The 20426-nt window shown below is 41.2% G+C and overlaps 1 protein-coding gene and 1 non-coding gene across 10 annotated transcripts in view; both read right to left on the bottom strand.

Moving 5' to 3' along the window:
- Positions 1-2062: 2062 nt before the first annotated feature.
- Positions 2063-20426, bottom strand: part of SMARCA2 (SWI/SNF related, matrix associated, actin dependent regulator of chromatin, subfamily a, member 2) — a 180190-nt gene continuing 161826 nt past the window's right edge. For all 9 annotated transcript variants that reach the window (XM_032291007.1, XM_032291010.1, XM_032291009.1 and 6 more), the window contains 5 exons: positions 13195-13300; positions 12632-12733; positions 8796-8928; positions 4246-4388; positions 2063-2970 (listed from right to left, as the gene is read on the bottom strand). In XM_032291007.1, the coding sequence (XP_032146898.1) occupies positions 2935-2970; positions 4246-4388; positions 8796-8928; positions 12632-12733; positions 13195-13300 (520 nt within the window). In that variant the 3' untranslated portion in view covers positions 2063-2934. The remainder of the gene's footprint in view (positions 2971-4245; positions 4389-8795; positions 8929-12631; positions 12734-13194; positions 13301-20426) is intronic.
- LOC116559936 lies at positions 17868-17929 on the bottom strand. Its single transcript, XR_004272703.1, has one exon. It is a non-coding gene; the product is annotated as a U7 small nuclear RNA (small nuclear RNA).

Genomic DNA, 20426 nt, shown 5'->3' with positions numbered 1-20426 from the left:
GCCTCCTGGGTTCAGGCAATTCTCCTGCCTCAGCCTCCTGAGTAGCTGGGATTACAGGCACGCGCCACCATGCCCAGCTAATTTTTCGTAGTTTTAGTAGAGACGGGGCTTCACCAAGTTGACCAGGATGGTCTCGATCTCTTGACCTCGTGATCCACCCGCCTCGGCCTCCCAAAGTGCTGGGATTACAGGCGTGAGCCACCACGCCCGGCCTGGTTACCTTCTTTTTACCCCGTCTCACAGGCTGATCACTTGAACCCAGGCTGGAATGCAGTGGCGCGATCTCGGCTCACCGCAACCTCCGCCTCCTGGGTTCAGGCCATTCTCCTGCCTCAGCCTCCTGAGTAGCTGGGATTACAGGCACACGCCACCATGCCCAGCTAATTTTTTGTATTTTTAGTATAGACGGGGTTTCACCATGTTGACCAGGATGGTCTCGATCTCTTGACCTCGTGATCCACCCGCCTCGGCCTCCCAAAGTGCTGGGATTACAGGCTTGAGCCACCGCGCCCGGTCCTCTCCTTCTGTTCTTAAAAAAATCCTTTGACCTTGGAAAGAACTAGGCTGATGGGCTCCAAGAGACTAGAGCCTAACAAGACGGCTGCCACATGGTCCATAGATCTGCATATGCACACGCTCAGGATGGCACCTCCCCCGCCCCATCGTTAGCAGAGGCTCGGGATGGCCCACCCACTTGTTAGTGCATGCCCACTCACACCGGGAAGCTCACACCTGGACCGTTTACCACCAGTCCCACCCTGTTCTCACCAATCATCCCTGGCTCTCATTTCCATTATAGCTAGGGAGACTAATACATGAAACACAGCAACAGAAGGATTAGAGAACATTCTTCCTACAGTAGAAATCCTGAACCACGGAAACAGTGGTTTTGAGGGCTTTAGAAACAGCAGGGCTTCTGAAGCCAAGGAGAGGTTGTAAAGAGCACAAAAAATATAGAAAATATAGAATTAGAAGCAGGGAAAGACGATAGTTTGCTTTGAGAACAGTAAGAGAAACTAATGTGGAATACTCTTCCACGGAGGTCTCCAATCCTATTGAAGTTAGCAAATCCCGAGAAACCAACTGAAAAGGGACACTCCTCCTGAATGCTTAGATTACTAGAAATTAACACACAAGTCGACATTGAGCGAGACAAAGAAGTTTTTCAGGAGGACTGTACTCTGTATGGATCAAATTTCCTTCAAGACTCAAAGCAGGATACAGCATTGGCAAATCCTCATATATAAAAGCAAGAATCCTGGAGTTCCCCTTAGATTATTCTAAAAAAGGAAGCTTTCACCATCCCAGTAGTTCTGAAGGAAAACACTCCCATTTTGATCCTTTCCATTCGCCAGTTTCTTAAGGAAGAATGTGCCCACCTTTGTGCTATTTTTTTGAGACCTTTAAAAAAGATAATGAGACGAACATTACAATCAAAGCGTGGGCCTTGAAAAGATCCTGGCTGAAACTAAACAAATACAAGATAACGTTAGAACAATTGGGAAAATGTGACTATGGCTTGTCTATTAGACATCAGGAACTATTGTTAATTCCTTTTGGTGTGATACAGGACGGTGGTTGGCTAGGAGATACCCTTATTCTTAGCTGCAAAGTATCATAATGACTGCAACTTACTTTCCAATGGTTTGGTAAAATAACAGGGTAGGGATAAATCATTGTTGAATTTCAGCTGGAGGGTATATAGGTGTTGACTGAACCAGTCTTTCAATGGAATCTTTTTGAAACCTTTCAAAATCAAAAGACATAAATAGCAATAGAGATTTTCTGACTAAGAAACAGAATTGAAGGCTGAGCAGGGACTTCATACGGCTTGATCCATGGCAGCATCTCTTCTGTCGTTGAATAGTTTAACGTCATGGGTACAGCAGGCTCCCTGGTGACACACCTGGACCACTCCAAGGAGACTGGCTCTCTCAGCCTCTCTCTTTTTTCCCTTATCAAGTGTTCTGTAGCAAGAACCTGCCCAGCCCTCTCAGGAAAACTGCCACTTCAGACACAAGGGTTTCAATCCTCTAGAATTCAAAGAAAGAGGCTGCATTTGTTGAGCTAAATTATCTCTTTATTAGGAAAGCACCAACACCACATTCTTGGAAATTACTGGAATTTTATTTGCCTCAGGCTTATGACTTGCAACCAAAGACATTGTGCAAAGAAAGCAAAGATTAAGTACACTTTAGGGAGAAGGAGACAATACACATTGGTAACACAGGAGATCAGGGTGACAAAAGAAGCCATCCAATACACTATATAGATTGCAATATTCAATAGCGTTTTCAACAAAACTTTTTTTAAAATCAAGAGCAAAAAAATTAAGCAATGTTTACAGTAGACATAAATCTTATACAGTTCAAAAAGCTTTTGTTCAGATCATAGAGCATAAAATGGAAAAATGTCTATGCAGGTGAAATCTAACTACTGTACATTTATCACCTATTAAAGTTGCTTATATGTACCACAGTGTAAAAAAACAATACCGAACAAATAAAATCCTCGAAAATTGCCTGATGAAAAATAAAATAACCAGCGGCTTTTAATGGCTTCTCCTGGTTATCGGTGCTACAAAAGACAAAAATCTGCTCTGAACAGGTGATAAAACCAGGCACAATCAAACCGTTACCAAATTAGACCCACCCATAGAAATATACTATCCACCCACATATTTTCCATCAAAAGCTTTTTTGTTTGTTTCAATCTTTGAGGCCCATTTGGTCACAATATGTTACAAATATTTGTGGATGTGTGTGTTTTTTACACCATGATATCATATGTTTGCCTCGCACTATCCTAAAGCTAGTTTATAGATGATGATGATAGAGAAACACCCAGCGCCTACACGACAAATGAACTCACTGGGTAGAAATGAGACAGGGGAGTAAGGAATTCAGTTCTACCAAGGAAAAAGGTCCATCTCGATCACTCATCATCAGTCCCACTGCCTTCTGACTGTTCCTAAAAGTAAAAATAAGATAAAATGAAGTAACATCACATGTAATAAAAAGAAGATATAGCAACAACAAACCATTAAGAGGCTAGTAAGAAAAAATGACATTTTGGCAACAACCCTCCAAATCTCTTTCCGTGGGAGCACAGAAACACATTAAAGAGGCGTCACCAGCCTCTAACCTAGGAAGATTTTCTTACTGAAAATGCCTAAGCAGCGTCCACCCTCTGTGCTAGTGTTTGTGCCCTTTCACTTTGGCTGGAAAGGTTTATGGCCAATATTCTAGTTTTTCATGGCAGAAAAAAAAATACCCTGCATGTTATGTCTTCTATAGAAAATGCAGTCTTTTAAATGTATTTGAAAATGCTTGCATCAAGGGTTAAGGGTGGAGTGAGAGAATAATTCTGAAAATGGTCATGTGTTGAAGGTAAATCCAACTAGCACGTACACTAAAAGGGAAATGTATCTTTCCAGAAAGAAAATAATGTTGATGTCAGAAAACCACCCTCTGGAAAGTGAATGGATAAAATGAAGGGCACTTCAAAGGTAAGGTGGCAGAGTTTCTGCCCACTCCTCTACCTTGCTGACCAGTCAGGGATAGCACGCTAGACTGAGTTATGTTACTTGGGTCTGAATTCCACCTCTGTATGTGACCTGTAGTGAAACACAAATAACCTAACCATTTCTGTAACATGTTTTTTGAGAGTGACATCTATCTCATGATGCTGACATCAGTATTTAATAGGCTACCACGCAGGAAGGTACCTATTTCAAGATCTGGCTCAACAGATGCTCCTAGAATTTTTCAAATATTAAAAATAACACCTCTGGGTACTTAAAAAGTCATGAGTTTTTACACAGTCCCTTAAGCAGCAACTTGAGCTAGTAACTCTGACATCTTAACACTTTTTCTCATTCTTCCATCTAATCTACTGCTATGTACCAGGCACCATGCTGGGTGTGATGGTTATAAAATATTAACTGGCTGTGGGGAAAACCATATTTATAAGAAAGCATTTGGGAAGGTTAAAAATGGGGAAAAAGGAACTTGATTTAGTAGTTTTTCATTTTTGAAGACTATTCAAAAAGCAATAAACAAAGCCCCAATTCTTTGTTTTAAATCATACAGTTCCGTTCACATCCCTCAATAATGAAATCTCACTAATCCTGGCATTTCCACCCCTGGGTAATAAAGCAAAAAGGCTGAAGGGGCATGGAAATGCAAGAGGCCAGTGGGCAGTGGAGAGGGCATCTCCACCTTCATCCCAGTTGGCTATACTTACACGTTCATCCTGCTCCTCATCGCTGTCAAAATCGCTCACTACAGGTTTGGCTTTTCCTCGATTTGGCCTTTTCTTGCCTTTCCCTTTGTCCCGGCCTTTCTCATCTTTTTTATTGAGCTTGATTTTCACCTTGACTGATTTTGCTAAAACCAAAGCAAATAAAATAGACAGCAATAAGTAATCACAAGGAGCTCTTTGTATAGGTGGTAAGACTATCACCAACCTGCAGACAACACAAACATCCCAGAATGCCCAGAACATTTCCAGTTCATGCCTGTTCTGCGTGGTTCTATCTAGGTAGTGACCCCTTTCACTTGCCAACCTGTCTCCATTTGGAAGATAAACGATACAGTCACGCTAAGCAGGCAACAAGAGGGGCTGAGGTCTCGCGGAGGCCAGCGAGGCTGGGTCCTTTTCTCGTCTCCCAGTGGTTGACCAAGGATAACGAGGGGAAGTGTTTCCTACTTTGTGGAGGTGTTTGGGCAATCATTAAATAGAACCTTTATATTAAAAATATAAATAAATGTAAGGAGTTTTTTTAAAGGCCAATACATTTACTATGTAGATTCAAGTAGTTGAATATTTTTAACATAGAGGTACAAAATGGAAAGTAAAAAGAAACACTTGGATGCTTCCCTTCCCCCATTCCTAGTCTCTCTCCCTACAACTCTCTTGTAATTATTTCCAGGAAAAAAAAAAAACCTATTTCCATACCTACAAGCACATCCATTTCTCTGTGTATGTGTGAAATTCTACATATATTCTACAAAAGTCTTTCTCTATAGAATATAAAGAATTCAAATATATATATATATATACACACATAAATATTTGAATTCTTTATGTATTTATCCCAAAGAGATCTTTATACATATCCATATTCTACAGTTGGCAGTTTACTCACATATGTGGGACATTTATAGGTATCAGCTCACACATACCTGCCTATTTCTTTTAAATACCTGAAAATTTTCCATCTCATGGTATACTATAATTTACTTAACCAGCCTTGTACTGAGGAGGGGTGAAGTTTCCTGCTTTTTTTGCTAGTATAAACAAAGCTGCTGTGAACCTATTTCAATGTATCTTTTGGCAGAATTTGAGGGAGGTATGGTGGACATGTCCATATGGTAAATTTCTAACAGTGCTCTGCCAGATTAGCCTTAAGAAAGATTGCATCCATTTCCACCTTCACAGGACTATTCTGGGGATACAAAGGAAAACACTTGGAAGAGTTAAAGGTACAATATCACAGATATAGGTACATATCCCAAGGAACAAAGACAATCTGCTCCATGGTAGCTATTTGGGATAGGTATCCATAAAATACCATTTTTGGTATTTGATGATGAAGGCACTGAAAATGTGGGTCTCTCATTCAAGCCAGCTTTGCTAGACTACCATGTTTGGTGATTCTCAAGGCATCTAGAAATAGATGTTGTCATAGAAGGAATAATAGCTCCAGAAGCAATCTTAGAGATGACAACGTTCCAGACTTCTTTTGTGAAGTAGAGGGACCCACATCTCCCACAGAAACATAAGCTAACAGAAGAGAAGAGAGCTGTGCTGTTTTGAACTGAAGTGTGGTGGTAGCATTTGCCTTTCCTCCATCCCAAATGGGGCAAAGGTTGGCAAATGCTAGTACACAAGGTTTCCGTTATACCCAATGTCTGCTACTTAACAAGCTATGAGGTGGGGCCCTTGGTTTTGGGTGGAGTAGCTTAGGACAAGAGGAGGAGACTGGAGAATGAAAAGGCCTACCTATTAATGAAAATGGAAAGATGTGGGACGTCTAAAGAAATAGATGCCAAGCTGGGCGCAGTGGCTCACAGCTGTAATTCCAGCACTTTGGGAGGCTGAGGTGGGCAGATTCAAAAACAGCCTGACCAACATGGAAAAACCTTATATTTACTAAAAATACAAAAAAATTAGCCAGGCATGGTGGCAAATGCCTCTAATCCCAGCTACCAGTGTGCTATGTTTCCCGCTTTGTTTTTTGAGATGGAGTCTTACTCTGCTGCCCAAGCAGGAGTGCAGTGGCACAATCTTGGCTCACTGCAATGTCTGTCTGTCTCCTGGGGTTCAAGCCAATCTCCTGCTTCAGCCTCCCAAGTAGCTGGGACTACAGGTGCGTGCCACCACACCCGGCTAATGTTTTTGTATTTTTAGTAGAGACAGGGTTTCACCACATTGGCCAGGCTGGTCTTAAACTCCTGACCTTGTGATCTGCTCGCTTCAGCCTCCCAAAGTGTTGGGATTACAGGTGTGAGCCACCATGCCCAGCCTGTGCTATGTTTTTATAAACAAATTTATGTATATAAAAAAAATAGGATGCAACTTCTGAAAATATTTTTATATATAAAAAATAATTCTATATCCATATATATATATATAATCTTTTAAAAAATATTTTCCAAGTCATCTGTATCAAGTATGTAATTGGAAACCTAATAATTTTTTAAAAGCATGTTTATACTTTTTTTTCAGACAGAGTCTTGCTCTGTTGCCCAGGCTGGAGTATATTGGTGTGATCTCAGCTCATTCTAACCTCTGCTTCCTGGGTTCAAGTGATTCTGCTGCCTCAGCTTCCTGAGTAGCTGGGACTACAGGTGGCCACCACCATGCCCGGCTAATTTTTATATTTTTAGTAGACCATAATCTAAAATCTTGATCTTAGCCCAGGGAGACCCTTCAAAAGTGATCCACCAGCTGGGCACAGTGGCTCACACCTGTAATCTCAGCACTTTGGGAGGCCGAGGTGGGTGGATCACGAGGTCAGGAGTTCGAGACCAGCCTGACCAAAATGGTGAAACCCTGTCTCTACTAAATACAAAAAAAAAAAAAAAAAAAAAATTGGTAGGTGTGGTGATGCGTGCTTGTAATTCCAGCTACTTGGGAGGTGGAGGTTGCAGTAAGACAAGATCACACCACTGCACTGCACCCTGGGGGACAGAGCTAGACTCCATCGTTTAAAAAAAAAAAAAAAAAAAGTGATCCAACTGCCTTGGCCTTCCGAAGCGCCAGAATTACAGGCATGAGCCACCATGCCCAGCTTATACCATTTTACTGTTTTACATAGCAGACCATAGCTACTAGGATTTATTATTTTGGGAGGTATAGGGTGAAGACACACATAACGAAGAAATTTTATGTTTTAAAATATTTGTCTATTTTTACCCAGACTGGAGGGCAGTGGTATGATCATAGCTCACTGCAGCCTTTAACTCCTAGACCAAGCAATCCTCCAGCAGTCTCAGCTTTCTGAGTAGCTGGGACTACAGGCATGTGCCACCATATTTGGCTATTTCTTTTTTAAAAAAATTTTGTAGAGATAGGCTCTTGCTATGTTATCTAGGCTGGTCTTCAACTCCTAGCCTCAAGGTATCCTGCTGCCTCAGCTTCCCAAAGTGCTCTGATTATAGTTATCAGTCAACATGCCCTACTAAGAAGAAATTTTCAACTTACGACAGCACCCTTAACGTTTGGAATATTTGGGTTATCAGTCAGGGCTGGAACTAGGGCAAAACAACTGAAGCACTCACCTGGAGTGTAAAATTTAAGGGGGCACCAAAATCCAGTAATCAATTAATATCCTAAGAGGTCGTAATGTGAATGCCCCAAAGTCCATGATAAACAAAATATCAAAATTTTAAATAAAGACAGGAATCAGTACCCCCTTCATCACCCCTCTCCCCCTGGCAAAAAAATAAAAAATCTGCAAAATTCACAGTTCCAACTCAGTTTGACAATTATTTTCTAAAGCTGGGAATCTCAAAGTGTGGTCCTGGGCCCAGCTGCATCAGTTCCCCCAGAATTTGCCAGAAATGTAAATTCTCAGGCCCTGCCACAGGCTACTGGATCAAACCCTGGCATATTCTTCAAGCCCTCCAGGTTTGAGAACCACTGTGCTCAAGAATAGAAGATAGGTGGCATTTACAGCAGTGTTGGTAGAAAACCTGAGTAGGCTAATATTCAGAAAGTGTTTGTAGGTCAGGTGTGATGGCTCATGACTGTAATCTCAGCACTTTGGGAGGCCAAGGTGGGTGGATCGCTTGAGGTCAGGAGTTCGAGACCAGCCTTGCCAACATGGTGACACCCCGTCTCTACTAAAAATTCAAAAATTAGGCAAGCATAGTGGCAGGCGCCTGCAGTCCCAGTTACTCAGAAGGCTGTAGCAGGACAATCACTTGAACCCGAGAGGCGGAGGTTGCAATGAGCCGAGAGGGCGCCACTGCACTCCAGCCCGGGTGACAGCGGGAGATCCTATCTCAAAAACAAAGAAATAAAAGAAATAAAACATAAGTGTTTGCTACGAACCCGGCCTGTGTTAAACATTTCACATGCTTTTTATGACTTCAGTTTTACAGATGAGAAAACTGAGCATGAGCAGGATGATGTATATGGCCTACGGTTGCCCAGCAAGGACAAAGTGGACTAAGGGCTCCAATCCAGATCTCCCCCACTCTAAAGTCTCTTTTGTGAGCATCTGTGGAGACAGCTATGCAGGTAAGATGGGCAAAGACATAGACGACCCGAATGTCTGGGCTTACCTTCAGATTCTGACTCTTCTTCATCTTCCTCTTCCTCCTCTTCATTGCTTTCATCCTCACTCTCTTCCTCTTTGGCAATTTTCTGCCGGGCACTCTTAAACACTGACTGTAAGACGATGGAGTCTTCATAGATCTGAACGGTCAAAGGAGCATCTGTTAAAACTACAGGCTGAGGGCCTAAGATGTACCATGACAGTGAACTCTTCCTTCTGCAACACACCAGCTTACTCTACATGAATTTTGGTAGAAATGTCACCATTAGCTTTTATCCTCACATGAAAACCCAACAGCAAAAACACCAAGCCGAAACAGACATACACATTCAAAGAGGAGAAAGTCCAAATGCAGTTGGAATTATTTCCAAGTGTATGGATGCTTGGAGGAGAACACTAGATAAAACATCCTCCTATTTGACATCAAAAATAGTATTTTTAAAAACCACATTTCTTATTTGAATTGTTCTGCCAAATACTGCAGTAAGACTGTGGTAAAGCAATCTTCTTTAAAATGCAAAGCCCCTAGCAAGTGGCGGCTATTCCTTGTTACTGAGTTTCTCAGTAGCAGCCAATACTCATCCAATCAAACCTTTATTTTTAGTGTATACACATGTGGCCCTGGGTAGGTGCTGAAAGATATAAGTTCAAAAATTGTCCTTTTCCTCAAAAAACGGAAAATAGAACTCCTCTATGATCTGGCAGCCCCATTTCTGGGTAAAGAATCAAAACAAGGGTCTTGAAAAGACATCGGGACACCCATGTTCCTAGCAGCATCAATCACTATAGCCAAGGGGTAGAAGCAACCCAAGGGTCCATCAACAAATGAGTGGATAAGTGTGGTCTATACATGTTACAATATTATTCAGTCTTAAAAAGGAAGGAAATCCTGTCACACGCTATAACATGGATTAAACTGGAGGATATTATACTAGGTCCGTAAGTGCATAAGCCAGTCACAAAAAGACAAATACTGCATCTAAAATAGGCAAATTCATAGAAACAGAAAGTTGCCAGGGGCTGGGGAAAGGAGGAGATAAGAGTTTCAGTTTTGCAAGATAAAGTTCTAAAGATCTGTTGCCCCTCAATGTGAATATACTTAACACTACTGAACTGCATACTTAGAAATGAGGACAATGATAAATTTTGTTAGGTCTTTCATCACAATTTTTAAAAAATTTAAAGGAAAATAAAATAACCCCTGGTCATTAGAAACATATCCTACACACTCAAAAAGGTGACTGAGCAAATGGCACTATGCACTAAGTGCACAATATAGGCAGCAAGTATGAGTATAACAGAATAAATGACCTGTGAGAGACACACAGGATAGGACCATCAGGACAGAATTTGTCAGAGGCATCAGAGTTGAGCTAGATCTTAAAGGTGAGAAGAATTCCTTCCGTGCTGAGAAAGGAGAGGGGCTTTTAGAAAAGGAAAACAAATGAGAAAGATGAAGAAGCAAGAATAAAAGAGATGCATCTGGGATTGCATTGATGTCAATTTCCTGGTTAACACTGTCCTAGGCTGGGCGCAGTGGCTCACCTGTAATCCCAACACTTTTGGAAGCTGAGGCAGGCAGATCATGAGGTCAGGAGTTCAAGACCAGCCTGGCCAACATGGTGAAACCTTATCTCTACTAAAAAAAATACAAAAATTAGCTGAGCATAGTGGTGCGTGCCTTAATCCCAGCTACTCAGGAGACAGAGAGGAGAATTGCTTGAACCCGGGAGGTGGAGATTGCAATGAGCCCAGATTGCACCAATGCACTCCAGCCTGGGCAACAGCGTGAGACTCCATCTCATCAACAACAACAAAAAAGAGACTGTCCTGTGTTGCAAGATGTTTCCATCTTGAGAAGAAGCAAAGGGTATACAGAGTGTCTCTCTCCGTATTGTATCTTACAATACCATGTTGAGTCTAGAATGACCTTAAAGAGTAAAAGAAATGTAACTGGGGAAGCAGGTGACTATGGTCAGTCTGCATGGACTATGGACTGTTGAGGTTGAGGAGTAGGTGAAGCTAAAGACTTAGGTGAGACTTCAGAAAGCAGTTTACAGGGAGGAAATTCATTCTGAACAGTGCAGGGGAAACTCAAAGCTTGGGAAGAGGCGGCTAGAGAAAGACAAAGTAGGGTCCAGATGGCCTGGGGGACAAACCAGTCAAGAGGCCACTTAGCACCTCATTTCAGTTGTGAGACGACAGTGAGTGAAAACAGAAAAGAGGTTGTAGAAAAGAGGACTGGATGCATATCATAATAAAGCCATATTGACATAAAGAATCCAAAAATCTATCCAGAGACTAAAATAAACTGTCATTCACAAGACCTTCTTTGCTGATTCTTTTACTTTCTATGTCCTGGCTTCCAGCTTAACTTTCCTTGGAGAGTGTCTTGGGTAACAGAAGGCTTGCTTTCAAGACCTCCTGTTTTGGTCAAGATACTACTGCTATTAACTTGTAAATGTTTAAGTCTGTTCAAGGCACATTCTGAGGATGTCTATGTTCTCCTGTTTGATAACTGAAATGGATGTGAAGGAACAAGGGTATGAGCAAGAAACAGGCTTAGGGAATTTGATGGTGGTTTGGCACCGCATTGGTTGAGGGGTACATCTTTTTTTTTTTTTTTCTTCTTCATGGGTTTGAAGGCATCAGGCCAGAAATACAGATAAGAAAAAATTCCTACAAAAGGTGACAGTAATTGCGGTGTAATTAAAATGAAAGTACCCTCCCTTTGGTTATTTTAATAAATTCAGTTCATTTATATACTCTTAGACTTGTTACTATGGAGAAGGGGAGTAAAGAGAATTGCAATTGGGCTGATAAAAAGGATTTGAAAAAAGCAATTAGAGACAGTGTTTTTTGTTTCCTATATTGTTTTGTCTTAAATTCTAGTAGTTTCACCTCCTGATGCAAGAGTACAATCAGAAAAATAAAGGAAATATAATCAAATATATAATCTCAAAAAGAAAAAAAGCAAAAATGGTGCTGCCAGCCTTTCAATATTACCCTCAGTGATCTTCTCAATCCCTCCTCTAATTATTGTATAAGCTTTGAGGCCAGGCGCACACCTGTGATCCCAGCACCTTGGGAGGCCGAGGTGGGTGGATCACCTGAGGTCAGGAGTTCAAGAGCAGTGCCTGGCCAACACAGTGAAAGCCGGTCTCTAATAAAAATACAAAAAATGAGCCAGGCATGATGGTGGGTGCCTGTAATCCAGCTACTCGGGAGGCTGGGGCAGGAGAATCACTTGAACCTGGCTGGCAGAGGTTGCAGTGAGCCAAAATAGTGCAACTGCACTCTAGCCTGGGTGAAAGGGTGAAACTGCATCTCAAAAAAAAAAAAAAAAAAAAAAAAAAAAAAGAATATATGGTTTGAGGCTGGGCTTGGTGGCTCATGCCTATAATCCCAGCACTTTGGGAGGGCAAGTCGGGTGGATCACCTGAGGTCAGGAGTTCAAGACCAGCCTGGCTGACATGGTCAAACCCTATCTCTACTAAAAATACAATAATTAGCCAGACATGGTAGTGGGTGCTTGTAATTCCAGCTACCCAGGAGCTGGAGGTTGCAGTGAGCCAAGACTGCACCACTGCACTCTAGCCTGGGTAACAGAGTGAAATTCTGTCTCAAAAAAGAAAGAAAAAAGAAATTAGGCTTTGAAGGGAAGTGTGAGTAGGTGCTAGCACAGCTCTGGTACAAAGGTAATCTAAAAATGCCAAAGCCTCTATCACAGGTAGTATGGAACACAGGTTTTTAGTTAGTTTTCTTCTGCTACTAGCAATGATTCAAAAGGTAGAAAACAAAATATTTTACTTAAAAAGAACATTTAGACAACAGAAGACAGACCTGGGATCCCTCCAGGTTGAACGTCTGAGCGTTGTGACAGAGAAGCATGACATCCTTCTCCAGGTCGCCCAGGCTCCGGTACTTGTGGTTACGAATCCTTTCCTAATGGAAATTTGGAGAAAATGGAGAAAAAAAGAGGGAGAAGAAAATACAGCAATCATTACTTAGTTAACAAAGCCCGATTTTCCGCTTTGTCTTCACAGCATAAAGGCCTGCCAGGGATGTGGGACTGCACAACCCCAGGGGGCGCCATTCACCAAATCCACCCTCCCACTATCATTCCTTTTTGCAAAGAGGAGCATAAATGGGAAATAAGAGCAATAGTGGGGGCGGGAGGAGCTGGGAGTCTAAAAGGTCTGCAGTAAAATGCGATATAACATGAGCTCTCAATGTGATAAAGTAATATTCATGGAAAAGCACAAGAACATCCCAACTTTTCCTGTGGCGAGCCCCGCGCGGGCATCAGTGGCAGTCAACTCCAACCATAACCATTTCAATGAATTTACACTGCTCCTTGATTTACTTGAAGAATAAAGTTGAAGAATAAAGAACAAAATATCTACCTTGATTTTTTTGAAATCCACTGGCTTCCTAATTAATTCATAGTATTCTGGCAATTCTTTCCTTGAAGGTAACTGAATGAAGACTTCACTGAGCTGTCGCCCTGAACTGTAGGATGGGTGAAACAAACAAAAACAAGCCACATCAAATACCACTCAGGAAAGATTTTACTTTTCTTTCAGAAAACGTCAACAAAGCAAATTACATGCCATGCATACAGATATAGAGCTCTTTAAGTCAGGGAAAATCCCACAACTGTACTGGAGATGAATGTCCCTTGTGCTAACTTCAAAATCACAGTAAAATGCAATTTGGTCCCCACTTCTGTCACACAAATGGGAAGTCCACTGTGGATTTCCCTTTCAGAGCAAATACATCTCTTTATTTTGATAGAAAGATTTAAAGTATCCTTGTTAGCTAAAAATTTCATTTTTAAATGTGTGTGTGTGTATATATATACATACACACATATACATATACACATATACACACACATATTTACCAATTATTATTTCCATACTTTATTTCCATACTCCTTTGTTCTCAAATTCACCTTGTATTCAGAAAGTAACTCAAAATAATATGTTAGAGTATACCCTGCTCAAGTGAAAAGCTTTCATATGTACCTAGTGACTGACCATCTTCTTGCTCTTATTCCTTTTAGGGTATTTTACATACTGTAAACCACACACACCTTTATTATTTCTTGCTAGAGGAACCCCTTCATCTTGCCTAACTGCCCTTCTGGGTGTGTGGAGCAATTTAGGTGAAAAAAATGTTTCACAAGTGTGGATGCTTCACGTTTCTGAGAATAGTGCTGTGCCCTCCCCCAAATACATGGCAGGTTTATTTGAAAGCAGGTTTAATAGCAACAATTGCTTAACATTTTTGTAATTTTGAAACACAGGCTACAAAGCAGTGCGAGCTTTTACCCTCACTGTTGGAAACAGACTTGGTTAAAGGAACAAAGAAATTCATAATTTAGGTTCAAGATCTTAATATCTGATTTGGCCTACTCAGATCAATAACAGCTTGTGGTGTGTGATATAGTCATTTTTCACAAAAATCTCACTCCCCTTATGATGCCATCTCTACTTCCTTTGTGAAGCCAGAAATATCAGAAAATAATCATAAATCACTGCCATGAAAATTTCAGAAGATGATTCTAGGAGCTTGTGAGAATACTAGAAGGCAGTGGCAAAGCATGAGTGACAATATGCTGTTTTAATCCACAGTCCCAGTTGTATAATTAAAAAGTAATCATAATGACAGTTATCATAAAAAAGGCATGCGCAGTAACTCAAATGGTTGCTTAGCAACCAGTGGGAAAAAATGCTGAAGTGCAAAGGGGCCTGCATAAATTAACCGAAAATCCTCTATCAAAGATGGGCTAGTTTTTCTGCTACACTGGGTCACTGTTTTTATTTTTTTAATGCACATATGGGCCTCATAAATATGAAAATCAGGGGCGAACACAAGGTTTAAGAGACTGCAGTTTACTCGGGAATTGGATTATTGGATCATTGTGGCAAGAACCAAGGTGTTCTCTCACCCTCTCAACCACTCCTACCCCGCACGCCCCTTCCAGGCTGAGAAATGCATTTGTACTTCTCCTACGTATACCACAAAATATATGGCAAAAACCATTTTATTTACCATCAACTTCAACACAGGGCCACACCTTCTGGTCTGTTTTTTTTCTACCATTCTAAGATTTATACACCCAAACATTTTACCTTTTAGGAAAGGAGCACATGAAATGTGGTGAGTGTAATTTGTAGATATGAATTGTTCAGTTTCTACGGGCAACTTGTTTAAAATTAGCATTCTTTATAACCTAGCAGCAACCCAAAAGTCAGACCTCTTTGTAATTGCAGATTTAACACCTGACCCTCCCTCAATGACATCTTCATGGTGTCATTTTCTACGTTGCCAACAGATGGTGTCATTTTTCTGTTGACGGATTACAAGCACATCTTTGCTTTGTACACCTGTGATGGACATACTCTTAAATTCAACTGTGCTATTGGTGAAATAGGAAATAAGCAGTTTGGACCAATAATGCAACAAAGCTCAATGGGGTAAAATGGCTACAACAATCTTGGTATGACATCTCTGTCTTCACTAAGGTCCTAAAAACTCTAAACCCCGTAAGGAGATAAGTCCAGAGTTCTCTATGCTCATAAAGAAGACAGCTGAATGCTCTCAGACTTGGGGCCAATACTGTAAAATGAGAAATAAACACACACATTTGTTCTGCTTAAAAAATAAAGGCTCACTGGACTTAATACGCCTGTGCCATTTTCTTTTTTCCACTTCTAAGAATAAAGAACAAGGGCAAGAGAAGGAGCCGGAAGTTCTCCACGAGACTTCTTGGACTATGTTGTTTTCATCATCAAAATATCTCAGAATCTGGCTTCCAAAGCCCTCCAGGATATGTCCTCCCTCTCCACAAAACCAACTGGTACCACCAACCTTCTCGTCAGGCCAGTCTCTCCTGTGTACCCCGACCTTTCATGGCCAATCCCCACTTTATGACCCATTCCAGGTCTCCAGGCCTGACCTCTCTCTCACTTCATAGCTGGAAGGTTCTCCGTGTTTTTTTCTCCTCTCCAAATATTTCATTATCCACCCAGGATCAAGAACCCATTGTCCATAAAAATGGAGGAAATTCTGCTCAATATCAGCTACACTTGCTCTCAGTCCCCTCACTGCTCAGAAATTAATTCTGCCAAGTCTGTTATTGTTTCTCTCCTCCCCACAGGGTGGGAATCTCACACACATCAACCCATCCGTCTCCCTACCATAGCAACGGCTTGAATGGCCAGCTTCAGCAGAGAAAGTCAGGAGGTCCCGGGCAGCACATCACCTATAGAACACACACTGTAGGTCCTAGCTTCCACCATCGCCTATAGAACACACTGGCATAGCACAAACACTTGCTACAGTAATTTCTTTTCCTAAATTACAGGTTGTAAAAAAAAGGTGAACAAGGAAGTGAAAAAGTCTGACAGAGTTTTGAATTCTTGGCATCTCTTTCTCTCACTTGAGCTCAGTGAGGTCTTTTTAATACACCTTTTCAAATGTGGCGGTTTCTTTCCCCGCACCCACGGCCAGAAAGTTGCCTTTTTCCTTTCTAAGTACAGAACAATGGTCTAATTGTACCATGGTGTTTACAGAAGGTGTTCTGTTTCTGTTAAAAAGCTTATCCTACCCCAAGGTGTTTTCCATTATGTCATTTTACATAATTGAAGGCCTAAACAGAAATTGCTACTTGGAAAGTGCACTACTTCCCAGACAAAAGTGAGGGAGGGGTCCCCAAGACCACTGATGGCCTGTGACATCGGATGGGTTTTACATTAATGATCTACCTCAGACTAGAATGTATGGCTTTGATAACATATGGGGTAACTGGGGGAGGGGTACAACCTGAAATACAAGTTTAAAGGCACTCACTGGACTTAACAGTTCACAGGTGCTGCTGGACAACTACCTCTCCTCTACATGGAAGTGAACAGACACAGCAACGTGGCCATGATACCATAGAGCACGAGATGGAAAAGCCCCACCTGCCACTGTGCAAGTGGCAGTTTGAACTCCCGTACGCATGGCTTATATAAACACATTACTGAGATTTAATTTGTTGTGCTTCATCTGGGAATCTTTTTCTCATTACCTCCACAAACCAAAAGGCAATAATAATTCCACATCTATACTATGACACTAAACTGGTGACTCCATACATTATAAACTTCACATAAATGTCAGCTTTAGCTTTGATTACATTTTCGTCTTAGAGGCATGCTGAAGGCTGATATGCTAGTTAAGAAACTACGTTTAGAATACTGGTTCTATCTTTTAATGTTTTTTTTTTTCCAGGACCAAACCAAAATTGATATTTTCTGAGGGTCTTTTGTTTATTTTTCTTTTTCACCTGCCCAAGCTGAGCTGTTGACCAGAATTCCTAATAGATACTGCTGAGAAAGAAATCTTAACCATAGCCAAAATAAATTTTGTTGATATTAGTTAATAAAGGTAAAAATGTGACTGTCTTGCCTCAGTAAGAAAATGTCATGATTTAGAATACTCACTTGAGGCTGGAAGCATTTTACAGAAAAGCTATCACAATCCTAAAGGAATCAAACGTAGCAAAATCATTTGGGCAGAAAACTTTAAAAATTGGGTCAACATTGCAGGGCAGTAGGTGAAGTGTGCCGCTTTTCAGGTTCAGGTTCCTATGAAGTTTAGTACATATCATTGAAGAATTTACTAAACCACAGTACTGCCCCTACTTATCAAGAGAGCCTGAAGAAAACTGAGGCAGTCATGAAGCAGGTGTTAAAAGCATCTGCATTCCATTATTTGCTAGTGAGGTCTCTCATCTCAGCCTTATTGAGTATTGATTGGTGATAATTCCTAACAAGCATGGAAATATCATCACCGAGACTCTTGAAGCAACAGCAAAACAGGGTCGGATGGGAGCAGACTTGTTTTTTGGTCATGGAATTAGTAGCTGTTAAAATCACCCCAACGGTAGGGCACAGTATCTCATGCCTGTAATCCTGGCACTGTGGGAGGCTAAGGCAGGCTAATCACTTGAGCTCAGGAATCCACGACCAGCCTGGGCAACATGCAGAAACGCTCTTTTTTTTTTTTTTTTTTTTTTTTTTTTGAGAGGGGCTTTCTGGCAAAAACTGGAAAGCCTGCTAGACAAATTCTAAAAGAGCTGCAACAGGGAAACCCCGTCTCTATAAAAAACTACAAAACTTAGGCATGATGGTGTGTGCCTGTAGTGTCAAGCTACTTGGAAGGCTGAGTGGGGAGGCTCACTTGAACCCAGGAAGTGGAGGTTGCATTGAGCTGATATCATGCCATTGCGGTCCAGCCTGGTCAACAGACCCAGACTTTATCTCAACAACAAAACAACAACAACAACAAAAATCACCCTAACAGTTATTAAGGACTATAGATAAATCATGTCCCTGTGTTATCAAGACAAAGTTCCATGTTAGGAGACTGAAAAGGTTCACTCAATCTCAATAAGGCACCAAGACTTTGTCCAGAGTCTTAAAAACAATCACACTCTGATGAATGATTTTACTTTTGGTAATATACTCTGGGCTGAAACAGATAATCATGAAGACGGTTATTACAGGATTCCTTAAAATAATTCGAAGCAGCCAAAACATTTAACAGTTGTGGAAAGGACAAGTAATACAATGCAAGGGAGTCTAAAATTACGTGTTTTAAAGAAAACATGCTTGTTACATCATAAAAAAAAAACACAGGCTATCACACCGTAAGTACAGTACAACCTCAGCAAGGTTTTAAAAAAGGTATTGAAAAAGGACTAGAACCATACGCCGAAGCATAATGAAAAATATTAATGTATTCTCATTCACCAAAACGAAGAGTTATGGTTGAATGTAACTCAGAACCATTTTATCCATAAATAAAGTAGGTCCCAACAAACACTTTAATTGGGTTACCTTCATTGGAAAATGCTGTAAGTCAAAAATCTAACTCTATTTTTCTGAAGAAATGATGTTTACCGATCACAAGCCCAACTTTTATTTATGTCACCATCAACAGCATGTTTCAACAACTGGCACTTTTAACTATCACATAAAGCCAAACAATTATTACATAAAAGTTTTAATATGTTATATGTTGCAACCATAAGAATCTTCTGTTTCTGTGTATTTCTTTAGAATTCTCCCATTGCATTTATTACTACAAAGCAAAGGTGCTTGAAACAGGACATGAGATCCAGAGGGCGTTTTTTTGTGTGTGAGGGAGGGACAAGCATTTTGAAAAATGTTTTTGAGTAGATTTGTCAGCTATCACTTGACTTTTGGAAATACTGACTTAGGATGGCTACTTTCTGACCCTCTTTTTCTAATTTGACATTCCATAATAGAGGGAGCAGGTACAGGACTCCACTGCCCACCTGACTGATGACAGACAGACACTGGATGACCTGCAGCTTCCTCAGCCAGCCATTTCTCCAGTTTTTGCCACCTTGCTTTGTAGAACTCGGACCTGTTCATGACTCAAAGTGTGCCTGTCTTTCAAAATGTAAGAATCCACATTCCCTTCCACTGACTATACTGTCCTTTGATCCTTTCCTGCCTCCACATTTCTTTTCTGTTCTGGAGAGACAGTGTCTTACTTTATCTCCCAGGCTGGTCCACAGTGGCGCAGTCAGGGCTCACTGTAGCCTCAACCTCCCAGGCTCAGGTGATGCTCCTATCTCAGCCCCCTAAGTAGCCAGGACTAGCGGGGTACGCCACCACACTCAGCTAATTTTTGTATTTTTGTAGACATAGGGTTTTGCCATGTTGCCCAGGGTGGTCTTGAACTCCTGAGCTCAAGCAATCCGCTTGCCTCAGCGTCCCACAGTGCTGGGAATTAGAGATGTTAGCCAGCGTGCCCAGCCTTTGCCTCCCCATTTCTTAATGGTAAAATGCATCAAAGCTTTTAGCTGAATTGTGACCAAATTAAAAAGCACAAAGCTGCTGCACACAAACAAAATCAAATGCCTCTCCATCTGTGCCCAAGTCCCACACGTTGCTTTGTTATATGGGAGGGTCGTGGCAGGCACCGGAAGGCTGCTTTTTCCTACAATAGCCATTTTAGTAAATTCTCAAGGAAGACATATTAGGTATGATTCTAAAGGAATGAGACAGATTTTTTTTCCCCATGAATATACAAGGACATATATATGTATCCAAATAACTGTGATGTCTCAGAGCAATCCATTTTTAATCAAAACGTTTACAGAGTGGTTTGGAAAACAGTGTGTCAGCCCTGTAAGAAAATCCATTTTGTTATTTCCAGCTGAGCCTCCTTCCCTTCCTTCAGAGAGGGGTCTTTTATGCTGGTGTTGGCCTGGAGCTTGAGAGGCAGAGACCCTGGAAAGAGGGGCTTCAGGGCCAGGCTAATGCTGGAAGATTAGGGGAGGCATTCTGTGTCTCAGAAAACAGACGGACTAAGTTTATTTGTGGGCTGCCCACCTGCTGTATGTGGGTATAACTGGCTGAGCACCATAACTAAGTATCGAGTCACCAGGAGTCAAAGCAGCCTGTTGCAGTAAACACGTAAAGTATCAATATTTGTAATGAGGGCAAAATAAAGCACTGGAGTCCACGTCTCCCTGAGCAGATTCTCTTTGCATTAAATGTAATATTTTGGCTCTAACTGAGCATTTCCCAAAGTGTGCTCCACAGAACAC

The sequence above is a fragment of the Sapajus apella genome, unplaced genomic scaffold (assembly GCF_009761245.1).
Source record: "Sapajus apella isolate SASKATOON/1434 unplaced genomic scaffold, GSC_monkey_1.0 scaffold24, whole genome shotgun sequence".
Lineage (NCBI taxonomy): Eukaryota > Metazoa > Chordata > Mammalia > Primates > Cebidae > Sapajus > Sapajus apella.
Note: the sequence above shows the minus strand (reverse complement) of the source record. Positions and strands in the feature narration are given on the sequence as shown.